Source organism: Lutjanus erythropterus, chromosome 15 (genome assembly GCF_056507025.1).
Source record: "Lutjanus erythropterus isolate fLutEry1 chromosome 15, fLutEry1.hap2, whole genome shotgun sequence".
Taxonomy (NCBI): domain Eukaryota; kingdom Metazoa; phylum Chordata; class Actinopteri; order Lutjaniformes; family Lutjanidae; genus Lutjanus; species Lutjanus erythropterus.
The window spans coordinates 18,166,071-18,182,683 of record NC_139331.1 but is presented as its reverse complement, the minus strand read 5'-3'; the positions used below and the strand labels follow the sequence as shown (position 1 = coordinate 18,182,683).

General features: G+C 37.3%; 2 protein-coding genes across 2 annotated transcripts; one reads left to right on the top strand and one right to left on the bottom strand.

The window, feature by feature from the left end:
- The first annotated feature begins 2,475 nt into the window (after nucleotides 1–2,475).
- Nucleotides 2,476–7,614, top strand: nme6 (NME/NM23 nucleoside diphosphate kinase 6). The gene is made up of 6 exons (XM_084737332.1): nucleotides 2,476–2,715; nucleotides 2,884–2,979; nucleotides 4,402–4,504; nucleotides 4,893–4,932; nucleotides 5,975–6,135; nucleotides 6,733–7,614. Exons 2-6 carry the CDS (start codon nucleotides 2,887–2,889, stop codon nucleotides 6,882–6,884), a joined length of 549 nt encoding a protein of 182 aa, XP_084593458.1. The 5' UTR covers nucleotides 2,476–2,715; nucleotides 2,884–2,886; the 3' UTR covers nucleotides 6,885–7,614.
- Nucleotides 7,615–7,622: 8 nt separating this feature from the next.
- Nucleotides 7,623–16,269, bottom strand: baalcb (BAALC binder of MAP3K1 and KLF4 b). The gene is made up of 5 exons (XM_084737331.1): nucleotides 16,125–16,269; nucleotides 14,794–14,977; nucleotides 13,951–14,172; nucleotides 8,118–8,317; nucleotides 7,623–7,993 (listed from the first exon to the last, which is right to left on the bottom strand). The coding sequence occupies exons 3-5, from the start codon at nucleotides 14,129–14,131 to the stop codon at nucleotides 7,829–7,831; spliced, it is 546 nt and encodes a 181-aa protein (XP_084593457.1). The 5' UTR covers nucleotides 14,132–14,172; nucleotides 14,794–14,977; nucleotides 16,125–16,269; the 3' UTR covers nucleotides 7,623–7,828.
- Between the last annotated feature and the right edge of the window lie 344 nt (nucleotides 16,270–16,613).

The following is a 16,613-nucleotide window of genomic DNA, read 5'->3' as shown; positions in this document are numbered from 1 at the left end:
ACTACTTTTATCTGACAGCTGTAGTTACTACTTATATTTTAGATTCAAATTTTACTTAAAAACCTCATAAAATACAACAGACTGTGAGTGAGTTGTCAGATGTTCCTCCAACTGTTCATGTTATTTTGGAAACAACTGTTCAAAAATTAAAATTAGAGAAAAATCCCCACAAATGAAAACATATTAGTGCAGCAGAACTTTTTTTTTTGTTTTTTTTTTTACTTGTTTCCTCCCCCATTAATCACATCATGACCCCTCAGATTTATATTGTGGCCCTGTGGAGGGGCCCAACCCTTAGACTGGGCACCACTGGACTAAACTACTATATGAAAAGTGATTAACACTAATCCTTGACCAACTACGAAAGTAAAATGCTACTTACAATTTGATGCATCAGTACTAATATATAATTTATTTCAAATATAAATAAAAAAGACAGACATTTTCTATATAAGAATACTTTTACTTAAATATTTTCAGCAAATGTAACTATTAATACTGTACTTCCAATAGGATAAAGACTATTTTCACATTGTTTTATGGACAATTTTACGAAGGAAAATCTGATTACTTCCACCACTGATAATAACTGTATAATAAATAATAATACAAGACTTGAGACAAGTTTTGTATATACTGTAGGTACAGAGGTTTTTATGCTATATCCTAAAACATTCACTCCACTGAACCCCTCACCCACCCAACACCTCCTCTCGTCCTCTCCATCCCCCTCATGGGTGGTAACAGCTGTGGTGTCACCCCAAGTCACATGACATGGGCAGGTGGGAGAAACCTATGTGGGACATCCATCCCCCCTTTCTTCGCTCCTATTCTCTCTCTATGAATGTCAGACACTACACACACACACACACACACACACACACACACACACACCTCCTCTTTTGAAGGGTGTGGTCATTTTGCATTGCAGGAATGTGCTCCGTGTTTGTAACTCATACTGAATGTCTGATCTCCCACATTGATGAAATTCCACAGACAGAAATCTCCCTCGCTGCAGTCCAGTCCCTGCATGTAGCTATCAGATCAGCTACTACAGCATCTATACATTAATAATTCACCTATAATATATTTCAAAGATGTGAAGTGTCATTTAGATGAGACACACTGTTTGCTTCATAAGGCTGCAACTCTGGAGAATTTCACTTTAGAGTCAGTGAGAATATTTGAGAACACTGTGTATTTAATTCTGATGTTCAAAGAGGATATACTTGTAAGAAAAAAAAATCAATTAATGTTATTAAAGATTCATAGTTCCTGAAATGAGACACATCAAAGTAAAACCAGTGTAATATCACATAAAAAGAGTGCTGTTTTATTTGGTGAAAGGGGAAGAGGAAGTTTAATTAGATGGTGTGTTACTGATATTTACACCACCGCTGCGGTTCCACTTTTTAAGACTAGGTGAAACACTTTTCATTTGAAATACTTATCACTGTGAGTTGTCAAAGCTTTTATGTGATCTCAGTCCTAAAGGTTCTGTAAACTCTGAAATGACTTTGGAACAAATACATGTAGAATCTTCTTAAATGAAGAAATAAAGGCATTTCTGCTTCTTTTTTTTTTAATTCAAGCACTTTAATGGAAGGAATCTACTTTGCTGCAGTGCAGTTGTGAGTTGCTAATAGCGTTGCTTTGTAATTTCGCGCAAGAGCTTAATAAAGTATGCCTTCCTCCTCCTCTTCTTCTTCTTGTTACCAGAAACAGAATTCACTTATCTTTTTATTTCCACTGTAAAGAGAGTCTGTGGTTCTCAGATAGGGATCCATGGTCAGGACTCTCTGCCACAGAAGACTTCATTATAGCCTAAATTTATCTCATTATTACCCTTTTAGCAGTCATTATTTATTCATTCAAACTATTTCCTTTTCCCAAATAAGAATTGAAGTATTCATCTAGGCCTGTGATTGTTTCTTTTATATTTTTTATTAGGCCTATTTTATTTTCTCTTATTTACATTATATATGCATTGTATATATAATGTATTGCATATTATTTTAAATAATCAGAATCTAAATTTAAATTCACTTATACACTAAGAGTCAAACACACCCATGATGTATACATCTCAACATGTCTAATATCTCTCTAATACATTTCTCTTGAAAATCAGAACCTTTGTCCTAAAGATTTTGAACTGGACCAAACCTTTACTGGTCTAGTTTATGATATATTAGATAAGTATGTTAGCCAGCAAAATAACAGATTCAGTAACTATAAATATAAAGTTATATGCACAACATAAATAGTTTTTTCTAATCACAGAAGCTCAAGTTAAAAAGTCAAGACCTCTAAATACGTGTCTCTCACTTTAAGAGGCATGTTTTAACTTTTACAAATACTATTTATTTTACACATATTAACTAAGCTGTGAAATGCAACAGTGTGTGTTATAAGTTTGTGAGTTTTTATTTGGAGTCTCCCTCGCAGTGGGAACATGATGTACTGGTTTTTGTTTCCGGGGACAGTATTTACGAGCGGACTGAACGGTGCGAGGAGTCATTCAGTGAATATTCGCATAATGTCACGTTAATATTGCAGTGTGTGGTTACATAAAGCAAATTAAAATGACTTGTATTTAAAGACAGGTAGTGCAGGTTTAATATTAAAATAACGAGTCTGTATTAGCGACAATATGGCGGCGCCTCGCGCTGTTCTTCCCTCTTCAAACTGAACAGGAAACAAATCACAACACAGGTTTGTATGTATGAACTATTCATGAGTGTTAGCACATTTCTGCTAATGTTTTTTTCTCATCAAATGTAGATTATTTTTAAGGCTTCGTGATAAACAATGCGTCAAATCTCTGTGTGTATCATTAGTTATGTAGCTTACAGTTCTGTGTGATGTGTCTGTTTTCTGTAGAAGATGTTACTGACAGCTGGTCGTCTGTCCAAAGTGCTGCAGCTCACCCTGGCGGTCATCAAACCAGATGCTGTAGCTCACCCTGTCATGTTAGAGGTGAGCTCACACACACACACACACACACACACACACACACACACACACACACACACACCACCTCGCTGTTACTGTCTGTTAGTGTTAGCATAATAGTTTCAATAATATAATGTATTTTACTGTAAAGGGCTGTTACTGTCATGTCATTGGCATTAAGCAGTTCACTTTATTGACATTTCTGTATGTCAGGATTTACTTATTTAGGCCAAACTTTCCTCGTTCAGACTTCTGTGCTTTGTGCATTGTATTGCAGGGAGAAGATCATTATATTGCCTCTCCTTTCTCAAAATAAATAGCTGACATACATAGAGAAATAAAAAACACAGCAGTAAAGTGACAGTGTAGCCATCAGGACCTCTGCAGAGAGCTGTCACAGTACTAGAGTATGTGCTGATGGAGGTAATGCAAACGTAAGATGAAAAGTAAAAATAGTGCAAGACTAATGAGCGCTATGGAAAATATAAAATAAACTACAGATTGATGATAAATGTACAACCAAGAGAAAATGCAGATTATGTGTAGGGCAAACATAGCTAGTAAATTACAGTAAAGCAAATGTGATTAAAAAGTGCAAGCAGTGCAAGAATAATGATTACTGTGGAAAATTTAAAATACAAATAGAAGATAAATATACAAACAAATACAAATGCAAGTTAACATTGTCAGGAACTGACAGAATGCAGATGGACATTCAGTCACTGTCCACGCTCTTCTAACCTTTTTAAAATGATGGGTAAGATAAAACTTATTTTTATCCTGAGGGAAATTGTTGTGCAGCAGTTGTAGTACAAAGTAGGGAAGAGTGCAAATATAATATGTCAATAAAGGAACAAGTATAAAACATACATATCTAAAATAAACACAATGCAAAAAATATAAATGCAGTCGATGGTAAAGATCATAATTTGTTCAGTTGCTTTTTGGTGAGACCTGTGTATGTACAATATCACATCTCAAATACAGGCAAGTATAAATGGTGAATTCAAAATGTTCGACAGTTATGTCCATCATGTTGCACAATCCACCTCCCAATTTAGTTTTGCCAAAAGATTTAGACTGTGGAATAAATTGATCTTTTGATGGCTAAATTAAGTGTCTTTATCTGTAGCTCTGCGTCAAATAAAATAATTCCAAGGATTAGCCTGTTCATTGACACAGTGTAAGCCTGCTATACTCTCAATTTAATTCACAGTAGAATCAGAAGATAAGAGATAAGATAAGATATTCCTTTATTGGTCCCACAACGAGAAAATTTACCGTGTTAACAGCAGCAAAGAAGAATCTCAGTATCATCATTATGAAAGGAATGTCTACCATGAAACATTAGATATAGTTAGATAACATTTAGATATAGTTAATTGATTATCATTACCTACAGAATGGCACAACAAGGTAGAACAACAACGTTTTTCTTTCTTCCAGGCTCTTCACCAGAGAATCCTGGACAACAACTTTGTGATTGTCAGATGCAAAGATCTTGTGTGGAGGAGACAGGACTCTGAGAGGTTTTACGCTGAACATTCAGGTGCAGACACAACTGATCTGTACTCAGATTTATTTATATGAACCAAGTTCTAGTGTAGTTCTCCTGTAGTGACTCTGTCGGACGAAACAAATGAGTCAGCAGCTCGTTTTAGCAGACATGTAGGTTAAAACAAGTGAGTCATTCCTTGCTGAAGTGATCTCTTCAGCCAATTTACTGCATATAATTTAAATGTTTCTTTTTGAGTAGCGACGAGGGAACCCTGTTGTGTAAAGATGAATAAATCTTGTATCTTATTATGATGATTTTCTTCTCACATCAGTGCAGACAGTGAAGATTATAGTTAAGTTTAATAGTTAAGAATTATATTGATATTTTAAAGTATTTTAGAGTTAATTGTTAAAGTTTAACTGAGCTTTTTGTTTTGCAGGGCGATTCTTCTACCAAAGACTTGTTGAATTCATGTCAAGGTAAGCCTCCGCTCTGACATCACAGATGTACATTTCCTAAACATTGACATGATGGTGTTGGATGACTGACTGATGATTTGTTGTAAAGATGTTAATGATTAATCAGGTAATCATTAAGAATTAACCAATTAAATATGTAGTAATCTGTAATAATAATTGACAGCCTCATTTGACATTGTCTTATCTGACAGCCATTAGTTGAATGAGAAAACTTAGAGTTTTGTATCGTATAAATTATTAATGAGTAATCGAGCGTTTTCAACCACTGGTTAAGGAAAATGTGCAAAATTTGCAACCCTACTGTCATGCATTTGGATAAATGTTTTCTGTCTAATGTATTTTAAATAGAATAAAGGAGAAATTTCCACACCTGATAATCCACCTGGCTGACACAGAAAACACCTCAGCTGATGCTGCTCCTTTTTCATGCTCACCAATAAATCATTTTCTGAAACGTCACAACAGGAGTTTCAATTATCAGCGGACTGCCATGTTTAGCACAGAACCCTGGAGCAGTTGTCCCCATGTAGCCTGCTCACAATAGCTCCACCTGCCCCCACTGGAGAGTAAAAAGGTCGTTGCATTCACATTGTCATTTCTGTCTCCTTGCAGTGGTGACTCTGTGGTTGCTACAGCAACCTTTCTCTGGATGCTGTCAGGGTTAGAAAAGCGTCCAATGTTTAAAGGGCAGTTCCATTATTTTTTGTTTTATTGAGGTTTTTATATCATTCTTTTGCTTCCCAGTGGTGTTCCTCATTAATTCAAATTCAAACATTAGAGAATTTGTCAAACTGCTATTCTTTCCCTTCTGAAAACATTTTCCTTCAGTGATCTGATGTAGGTTTCTGCATGAGGACACTGTTATATATAAACCCCCTGGGTTGAGGGAGAGGAGTCACTGCATTTTACTGATGGCTGAGCAGAGTCTCTATTTGAAAAACCTGGAAACGAAAGCTGACTGAGTTGCTGTTTAAAATGAAATGTCTCTAATAGCCACACAGAGCAGAATATGGTTGAATGGTTATCGAATTCTTCCCCACAGTGGTCCGATGCGAGCATATATTTTAGCCAGAGAGGACGCCATACGTCACTGGAGAGACCTGATGGGGCCGACCAAAGTGTTCAGAGCCAGATACACCTCACCTGCTTCAATCAGGGCCCAGTTTGGACTCACAGACACACGAAACACGACTCATGGCTCAGGTAGGACGCGTGATGAGTGTCCTGTTTTACAGGTTTGCAACATGTCCGACACCCATGTATTTATTATCACATGCATTGTCAATTTTTGTCAGTTTAGCTTTGACAAACAATCATTTATTTTAATTATGGGGCAAAAACACAATTGTGTTAAACTACATCCTTTTGGGAAGTTGCATTGCAAAATATTTGAATAATAGAATAGTGGATTGTAAAATGATTTTTAGAAAGAGACACTGGTTTTGAGTTTTTCAAGTGTATTTTTTTGGTGGTTTGAGTGCCACAAGCCAAGTGCCATTCGGTCCCATTATATTGCAGAGAAGGCAGAAATCTTGATGGCTGATGTCTCCAAAACTCTGCAACTCACACCCAAAAAAAAAAATCTTGATGGATAAAAAGCACTACATGCCAGGGTGAAAATATGTATTTTTGATTTTGCAGTGTACTGTCCCTTTAACAAGGACTTTTGTGTCTGTGAATGATTGCACAAAATGATGGTTCATAAGTGTCTGAAATCTTGATTTACTGCTCACTACAGAGTAAACTACTGAGTGTTTATGGTGGTTTATGGTTCATATTTGCAATCTCCCTTCTCTCCAGATTCTGTTGAGTCGGCACAAAGAGAAATCAGTTTCTTCTTCCCAGACTTCTGTGCGGAGGAGTGGATGGAGAAGGAGGAGCCGTCATTCAGATCAGGACAAATACATTACGACCATCAGAAACAGATCCACACACTGTCAACACAAAGCTGACCTGCTGAACTGCTGTTAACTGTCACTGAACCCAAAGGACCACTTTGATCTGCAGTTGCTCGATTGCTCCCACAAAATGCACGCTGCCAGAGAAGATGCTACAATGCTACATGCTATACATGATATATGCTGTGTGATGATCCCAGAAAAGTGTGTTTTGTCTTTTGTCTTCACTGTGCCAACATGTTTGTTATCCCATGTTTTTGTCATTAAAACTGATTTTCCTTGAACATATACAGCGTTTACGAAGTAATTCAAAACAAACGCATAAATTATTTTTTTTTATTTATTGTCATAAGAAAACACAGATGACTAGATAAGAAAATTTAACACTGTATTGTACAAAATGACACAATGTAGTAAGACAGTTGTTGTTTACATTGTCATCACGAACTCCTGTCCAGGCTTCACTGTCAATAGTGCAATCATCACAATCAATGTGAGTTTCCTGAGCCATACGGATTGTAGCACGGCAGCAACCTCACGTTGTGTATCAATGTCAAATAACAAAACTAGAGTATATTTATAATTTGTGAATATTTAATGATTTGAAATAATACTGCAATAGCTTTACACGTAGATTAATCCTTAAAATTGGGTTAAAATACTTTTTAGAGTCTTGCTCACTTGAGAAATATGCCGGTGATTTTGCCGGCTATATGTGTTATGGATTCTTCCTTTATTTTTGGTCTGATACTGTATTCACTGTAAAATGTCATGTTTTGTATTTTTTGTCAGTGTCTTCAATGTGTCAAAGTACAGTAACACATTACTGTTAACAGGCACCATAGAAATACATCTTACAGTATTAAATACAACACAGCCTAGTTAAACTTTTTTTTTTTTTTTTATGAAAATGAGGCATGTTTTTAATATGACAATCTAAAAGTCTCACGTCACAGTTGTCTTAATTTTTCTTTGGCTTCTTCCAGTCTCTCCTGCTCTCAAGTGTTTTGTGTGGCTGCCTGTTTGAGGCTCTCCACAGGTTTCATAACCTCGTAGGTGGTGAGCGACTTCTTCACCTTCCCGTTCTTGTCCACCTGGTGGATGCTCTGCGTCACCGTGATGGTCACCTGCTTCGTTGACATCCGATTGTCCTGCCATTTTGTCTGATTATTAATAATAATGGAAAAATAAAGAGAAAAAAACAATATTCTTGAGCACAAAACTGTACGGCTCTTTTATTTAAATAGCGAATTGGAGTATTTAAAAATACAGAGGGGAGACTCTTACAATCTCTTCGGTGTGTAGGACGCTCCTGCGCTGCACTGTGGTGCCAGACGACGGTAACACCGCCTCCTTGGGTGGAGAGCCCAGTATTGCCGGGGGGCTGCTGGGCTTCACGTCGTTCAGACTTGCCTCAGACACAGCTGAACAGACCTTCAGGTAAGCCTGAGCGGGAAGAGGGAGGCCATCCTCAAAGAAATCTGGAACTGGAACGAAACAAAACCTCAGCAACCCTTACAACGAATCTCAAAACAAGCCTGAAATCTTTACAGTGGATCTGGGGGTGAATCATGTACTGTCAGTTTGTCATGGTTGAGTGTGAATGCAGGCCGTCTTTTTGCTGAATGTGACCTGCTGACCCTCGAACAAATCAAAGCCCCCGACACTGAGGAGGCCCCTCACTAAACATGTTTACTCACTAAAATACACAGAATTATCCTGAATGGATCAAACATGTTATCTCTGTCCCAATACACACACCTGCTGTCTGCAGCAGCAGTATCTAACAGTGCGGTACCTCTTAAGACTGCGAGAAAAAAACATTCAAAAGGTCAAAGGAACAATACAATTAATAAAATGTATAAATCATATTATATGGAATTACACTATCTTTTTATGTGGAGTTATCAAGAAAGAACATTGCAAACAATTCTTATAAAAGAGGGAATTACAAAAGAAATATAAAACAGAAATAGAATAGAGCCTATGAAATTTACTAGTGGCATCACAATTTCAATATTAAATCGATCAAAAAGAGCTTTTTAATTTCAGGAATTAAATCGAAAGATAGACTCAGCGATTCTCCCAGTACTTTTTTCTCTCTAACTCTGCTGATCCAGCATCCAGTGGCAGTCAGAAGAAAAAATAACACTACAAATATGACACAGAATAGCTTACCAGCTGTTATATCACGCTTGATATCACTTGATATAAATGACAGCTGCCAAGGCTTAAAAGCTGTCATCTGTTGATCTTTACAAAACAAGACTCGATAGTCAATCAACAACCGCAAAATTTAAAAAATGTTAAAATCGAAAAATATAATTGTGATATTAAAATATATTTGGATCATGATACAGCTAATATTTATTACAGCTGCAGTAGGCTACAATTGAAAATACACAATGCAAAACCTTCTGCTTCTCTCTGTGGCCTTGTATGACTCTGCTAAGCTCCTCCCACCAAACCCACAAGGTTAAACAACAGCAGGAGTCTCTTGCCCTTTGTAGGGATGGCTCTCTACAGTGTGAGGTCTCTCTCACCGTGACTCATCATGGTTACCCCCCCCGCTGTCTTCACGCCTCTTTTATGCACTTAATGAGCCGGGGACGTTTTCAAAAACATGTTTTGTACTGTTAGTGGAGTTACTGAAAAATGTATCACAATTTTCCACCACTGAGTCAGACTTTCGCCTGCATTTCTAGAACAGCCAATAGGAATGTCCTCTCTGAAATAAGCCAGACGGTAGATCTTCTAAAGCCTTAAAACAGTGCCAAGAGGAGCAGAAGTCTAATTTTCTTACAGACCTCTTGAATTACAATATGCTGAAAGGTTATTATGAAATCTGTGCCCCAAAACACACTGCCTACCACAGTTGACGATATTAGATGAATTATCCATACAATCGAAAACTATAACAGACTAGACTGTTTAAGGGATAAAACTGTATCATTTTTGGACATAAAGTAAATAATAAAAGCTGATTAATTGTTACTGGATCTCTGGAGCCAAGAAGTTGACCTCAAAATAGTTATACATAATTGTTAGTTATACATTTATAATGCAGTCTTTTAGCTCTGGGAAATGGTAACCTGTTGGTGTTTACTGACCTTACATTCATTACTATGGTTCCTCTGAGTATCTTTCTTTCAAAGTAATCCAAAAAATGATGTTGTCTAGCTCTGCCAATATCACTATTATCACACTATGATTTGTGTGGTGAAGAAGCGGGTAGTTTGTAAATCAAACAGCATTAGTCACAGGTCAGAGCGAACAGGTGCGTCACTGAACTAATGTGTGAGAGTGTGGAGCAGTGAAGGGCAATGAATAATGGAAAACACATGGAATATCAATCTGAAGCAATATTTGGTCTGCTCTTCGAGTGTGGGTTAAGTGCACCGGATGATGTTATTGATATTAAACACACAGAACCAGCACAAATGACTCAGCTGGACTGATCCATGTTGACCGCTCTCTGCAAACAACAACACACTGCAACGTGCTGTGTGTTATAGACAGAAGAATAGCTGTTGTGTGACTACACACCTGTGAGCGATGATGCAAGATGATGACTCATATGTGTCTAAAAAAAAAAATCGATATACTGCTCACTATAGAGCAGAAGGTTTGAAAGTGGGAGGCCGGTCTCCCCAGGGGGGCTCAAAACGGTTTCAGGCAAGGTTCAGTGAATGGAAGTGAAAAAATAGTACATTAACTGGAAGGAAAGGAAATTAACTGTTTTTTTTTTGTTTTTTTTTTAACTTTACTGGAGTCAGAAACTAATAAACGCCTTTGGACAGACCCTTTTTATGTATTTGGTGTTGTCTTGAGTTATTTAATAAGTGTCAGTTGTTGAGTATGTAATAAAATAACATAATCACGATCCCACAGACATTCAGGAATCAAAATGATATAAAAGTAAAGTAAGGCAGGTCATCTTTTACCGAACTCTGTCTGAGGGGAGGCCCACAGTCTCAGACTGCTTCAGGGTAAAAAACTGAGTGTTAAGGACTGTCATCTTCTGCAGGTAATACACTGACTGTGGATAAGTACCACACCTCAAAAATACTGATCTATCCTCCCTGTAGAGTAGTGCTTCCTTACATACTTCACAGTTTTATTCCTGTCTATATTCTGAGGGTTTTTACAGTTGGGTTTGTTCATATATCAGTCATAGCCTGCTTAACATTTTATTTCTAAAAACATGACGAAAACTTTTTTTTTTGGGCTGTTGACAGTATTTTCTGATTTAGTCATAAAAAGAGATATCCGAGCCTGGCTTCATCTAATGTTCTGATTTCTGTTTTTGGTAGTTTATACAAATTATTACATATTCAAACAAAAAAAATTCTGAATTTTCAGAACTTGTAATGCAAAAAATTATTGACCCTTTAAAGTCCCACCCCTGTTTTGCTCTGTGCTCCAATAGCAGTTGCTCATCTGTGTTGAAAAGAAAACCAAATTTTAAAGATGGATCAAAGCGACATACAGTAGCATCTTAAATTAGCAAAATGCTAACTAACTAGCAAGCTAAGAATTTACGTAGTTAGCCAGCATTTTGTTAGCATTAGCTATCAGATGTAACCAGCCAGCTAACAACTTATGTAGATAAGCTAGTTAGCTTGTGTTGTACTAACATTAACTCACTATGTATGCTGACTTTACAGGTCTACCAGCAACATCTTTTAACCATCTTTAAAATTTGATTTTCTTTTCCACCTAAACGAGCCAAGCACAGAGCATATCCAGGTACAGGAAACAAGAAAGAAGTCAGCTGACTGAGGTTCTGAAAGGGACGGGTCAACTGTCTGTCATGTAAGTGATTAACTGGCGAAGTTTAATGGTGATATAGATTAATATGCTTTACCCTGTAGACACCTGTAGTGTCTTGCCTTAGACAGATGTACACTGTTTGATACGATCTCTGTGGTGCCAGCTGCTGATTAAATCGGACGATTGTGGATCTGTTTTATCGTCACAGAGTGAATTTATCTTCACAATAACATCAAGGCTGTTGTCACTAACAGCTGTATCTGTTGCCATGAGAGCCAAGTCTTGTTTGTGTCTTTTGATGCACCTATTATGCCCATTTACTGCTTCATCTCCTCCAGGCTTCAAAGACAGCTCACCCACAGTTCAGTGTAACAGACGAGTTAACAAAGAGCAAACCGCGTCATGGTCAGATCCGTCTGATTTCTGAGCTGTATGCAGCGACTAACACAAGAAGAACGAAGGTTTCTAAAGCATCCTTATGTCTTACATTATTCTTCACTGCAGCACAAGGGACGCTTTCCATCCTCATTTCAATTTTCTTCATGCATAATGGATTCTTCTTTGAGTCAGACGTGCAAAACCTCTTCTTACACATAGGATTTTTGCCTCCTGGGAGAAGATAGACTAACACATACTGTATAGGTGTCACACTTCACTTTGATGTCAGGAGTGTAAAGAAAGGACCGCTCATTGCTAATCCATTCAAATTACTGACAGCATATGACTTAAAGGGTGAACCCTCTTAGACTGGTTTTTCGATGTGTACATTTGTACATTTAATACAAAGACCAACAAAATGGCATTAGGATGCAAGTGAACACATGATGATACAGAAATTTAAAGGAGCAAGTCTATGTTTAAGCTAGTCTATGACTGAACTGAGTTCTTTCTCCGCTCTTTCCTCCCCAGAGTCGAAGCTCAGGCAGGCTGCCTGCAGGGACACTGAATCTACACGAGTCCAAAACAAACGCAACATTATACTTTGACAATGACAAGTGACGAAGAGTCCCACTCTGTCAGTTGTTTGTCAGTGTAAAGCTAAGCCTGTTATCCTGAAAACAAAAGCCCACTGATGTGAAAATACACACTCTCAGTGAGGATGCTATTTTTCAAGTTGCTCTGTGTGTCAGCAAATAGACTAACCAACGTGTGGCTTATTTTAGAAAACACTGCCCTCGTTTGATTTTAGTGAAGTTTCGCACACTTATTTCACTTTTAACCTTTTTTTATCTGGCCAAAATAGATGCTAATGTCCTTGATATTTCTGTTTCCCCTCATTAAAGCAGTCAAGAGGAAGGACAAGACACGTTTCAGAAATCTAATTGTCCAAAGTAAATTTTTAAATTGTTTTATTTATCAGCAGTTATAGTTACAAAGACTTAAGTTAATTGTCATGTTTAATCCAGAGTGGCAAAGTCTTTAAAATGTCTTGTTTTGTCAGTTTAAACCCAAAGATTTTCAGGTCAATATGATAATAAATGATATAAAAGTGGGGAAATCTCCATATTTGAGAGGCTAAAAACAGCATTTACTTAATTATGAAAATAGTTAAATTCTTTTTTACCACTTGCCCATTTGGGCAAACGAAATTCTAGATCTACTAGCCTGACATGGCATTTTTCCTGCTCCGAGCAAGCAGGCAATCCTTATATAGTTGAGCCTAAGAGAGAGAGACACTAATTATCAAGGTTGAGAAGCAACACTTTTTACAGTCACAACACCCTTTTTACAGGGATAGCCTCAAAAAGGACGGGGTGTGTAAAACTGAAACAGGGAGCTGTTGGGAATTACATGTAAATAAACTTTCATATAGAAAAACAAGACTCAGCGTTAGTAATGAATTAATAACTGACTCACCTGCAGAGGGAGAAATCACAAGCTGCCAGACTCTATTAATATATTGCTTTACTCTTATAAACATCTATGCCTTCTAAAAGATCAGCAATTTCTTACAGACACTAACTCACTCTGCGAATAGTCAACATTAATCTGGTAAAGTGAACTGATGTGAAAACAACAAAACCAGACGTTCCACACCAGAATGGAAACGAGAACGTGGTTGCTATAGTGTTGTTGCTGTTGTTGTTTCCTTAATCTTTGATGACATATCATAGTCATTGTATAATTTAGTACAGTAAATATAATACAGACTTCTCCTTTAAGAAAGAATTCCGATCAGAATTGCAAATACCCTGTATTCCATGGTGGGAATCTAATTCAGCACTAATTTATACAATCATACATGTATTATTCATTTGTTCAGCAGTTAAATTACTGCATGTTCCCGTTAGCAGATCAATTAAGTATTCATTTATCCATCCACTGAACCGTAACTCATTTTTCTCACCGGGGCTGATTGTTTTCTCAGAGGTGAAGCCGGCCTCAGAGCCGTCAGAGGGGATGCTCTGGATGGACGACAGGGGGATATCAGTGTCTGTGCTGGTCAGCCACGTCGACTCCGTTTCCTTGGTCCAGCTCTCCAGGTAACGCGGCTCCAGAGCGTCAGTCCTGCTTCCCCCGCAGCCCATGGCTCTGCCTCGGGGAACCTTCACTTCCCAGCCGGATGTTTCTTCAGAACAAACAAAGAAACCCAGAGACAGATTTATTCTGGTTTCATTTCAGTCGCAGCAAGATGTGAGAGCTGTTGTGACAGAGTTTTTCCCTGATCATTTGGACATTAGTTCTTTGTTCTTCTTAACATAGCATCCACTGCTGAATGATATAGACACCTGTGTTTTTACTGCTATTTAATGTCAAAATGGCTGCTGTGAAAAAGGTCTATTAGAAGTAAAACAATTGAAATTTAAAAAAAAGAAAAATGGCAAGTATTTGCCAAACTGTGAAATCTGTTTTCTGAGCTGTAAAAGAGACACCAGCACATTACAGGTGAGTCATTTTTCAAGTAAATGTCAAATGTTACCTAGTTCAGAGATTACTTCTTGCTCTTCTTCGTCTTCTGTGATAGCAAACAGAATATATTTTGATTTTGGCTTGTAGGATGGAAAAAAACAAGCCATTTGAAGATGTTAGGAAATTGTAATCAGCATCAGCAAGTTTCTGACATTTAATGGAAGGTGAACAATTAATCGAGAAAAGAATTGGCGGGTAAGTTGATGCTGAATATAGTTTTGGGCCTAAAATAAACACTGTGCTGTTCCACAAAATTTCTCATACAACACAAAATACTTACAGCACAGCACACAGCTGTGGAAGAAACTGAGTGTCCTCATAAGATCAGGCTCCAATTAGTTCAATCCTTCAAAGAGTAGGCTGAGTGTGTTCACTCTTTTACATTTCCCCATATGCAAATGAAGGCAGCATCTTCTGATGGTCAATCAGGTTGAGGAGACCATCGAGATCATCCAGCTAGTCACCTTCGACAAAAACAGACATGGAGAGATGAAATACATCCTGTTTTCGGTATTTTTGTTAATATTTTATTTATTTGATGGAGCCACTATAACCAAAGATTTCTTGTGCCTGATATGCAAAAGGCTTAGTGATTATTAGCCAGATATTTTGTGGTATCAGTCTTTGCTGTGTGTTGTATGTTTGGGGTTGGGCAGGAACAGATTACATGTAATCAGGATTACATAATCAATAAAAAGAATAAGTAAATATAATAAACCCAGATTACATTTCAAAAAAGTGTATTTAGATTACTTACATTGCCAAGGATTACTTGATTACATTTTTGATTGCAAATATGACATATATGATAAATCTGTTTCACTGTATATGTGAGTTAGTCCTCTTTGGTTGACAGTTTTGTGATGGTGACTTAACTGATATTTCTGTGGCTGTTTTTTTTCTTTAATGATTTCTGAATAGTAGTTTTTTTTATTATTCTTTTATTTACATGAACATTTTGAGCAACTGCTCCTATTGTGGTTCTTGTAGGATCATTTGCAAAGTGCAATTTTTTTTGTATATGGTGCAATTTTTCAATGTCTGATTAGGTTTTTCTAATTCAATGCATTACGTTACGAATAAAATTGACATGTAATTTGCATTCAGGAACTGACTACGCCTATCTATGTATCTGGAGACCTATTACACTCGATACATAATATTGCTAATCAATACATATTGTAAAACAATTACAGAACAAGCAGATCTATAGCCTCACCGCGGTTTAATCACTGATCATTATGGGTAACTGGACTTAAAAGTAGAGGCTAATGAAGTCGTTTTACTGATGCACTGACACTGAATAATGTTAGCAATCAGGCCTCCTATAGATCAATAGATCGCCTGGTTTACTTATTATTTGCTCGCTGAATTGTCGTATAAAATAAGGAATCCTGACGGACATCAGTACAGATCTGTTATGCAGCCTGCTGTGGGGAAAAAAGCGATGGTGAAGGCGCAGTAAACGCATCATCACTGTCACTACAGACCCGAAGAAAATAACAGCGACGACGTGAAATTAATACAAATAAAACGACGTGAGATGCACGACAGAGACGCGATTATTTCGACTAAAATAAAACGAGCATTAAAAGATGGTGAAAGGCTTACTGATGATGGAAACAGCCCGGTGCTCCTCCGTGTGTCCTGGCTCACAGACCTGTAACATGCTGTCAGTCATCAGACTCCTCCAGTACAGACCAGGCTGCTCCATTCACCCTCCTCACAGGAGCAAAGGTGTGCAGTGATGAAGACTTACTCACTACTGTGTATAACAAACTGGATTCATTCACACACAGTAAATGTTAAATCACTCACCCGAGCAGGACGTGTGTGTTGTATAAAGGGGGTTACCTCAGCTGTTGCCAGGTAAACTTTACAGTAAAATAGAAAAGAAATAAAATAATAAATTACTCTATTTTTTCCTGTATATTTTTTATAAATACTTTTTAAATATGTCATGTATTTATTATTTATTTTCATTTCTTTCAACGTGCTGTAAACAACATCTACTTCCTCTAGAGGTCGCAGTGGAGCATCAGCATGTCAGACCAAAACACATGCATGTTTATTTACTTAATAAAGTAAAGGGGAAAATGT

What these genes read in the sequence shown, in the direction of transcription:
- nme6 (XM_084737332.1), top strand. Translation starts at nt 2,887, where the DNA reads ATGTTACTGACAGCTGGTCGTCTGTCCAAAGTGCTGCAGCTCACCCTG. An exon ending in CTCACCCTGTCATGTTAGAG is followed by an intron (nt 2,980 to 4,401) that starts GTGAGCTCACAC and finishes TCTTTCTTCCAG; the next exon opens with GCTCTTCACCAGAGAATCCT. An exon ending in GTTTTACGCTGAACATTCAG is followed by an intron (nt 4,505 to 4,892) that starts GTGCAGACACAA and finishes TTTGTTTTGCAG; the next exon opens with GGCGATTCTTCTACCAAAGA.
- baalcb (XM_084737331.1), bottom strand. Translation starts at nt 14,131, where the DNA reads ATGGGCTGCGGGGGAAGCAGGACTGACGCTCTGGAGCCGCGTTACCTG. An exon ending in TGAGAAAACAATCAGCCCCG is followed by an intron (nt 8,318 to 13,950) that starts GTGAGAAAAATG and finishes GTTTCGTTCCAG; the next exon opens with TTCCAGATTTCTTTGAGGAT. An exon ending in TCCTACACACCGAAGAGATT is followed by an intron (nt 7,994 to 8,117) that starts GTAAGAGTCTCC and finishes ATTAATAATCAG; the next exon opens with ACAAAATGGCAGGACAATCG.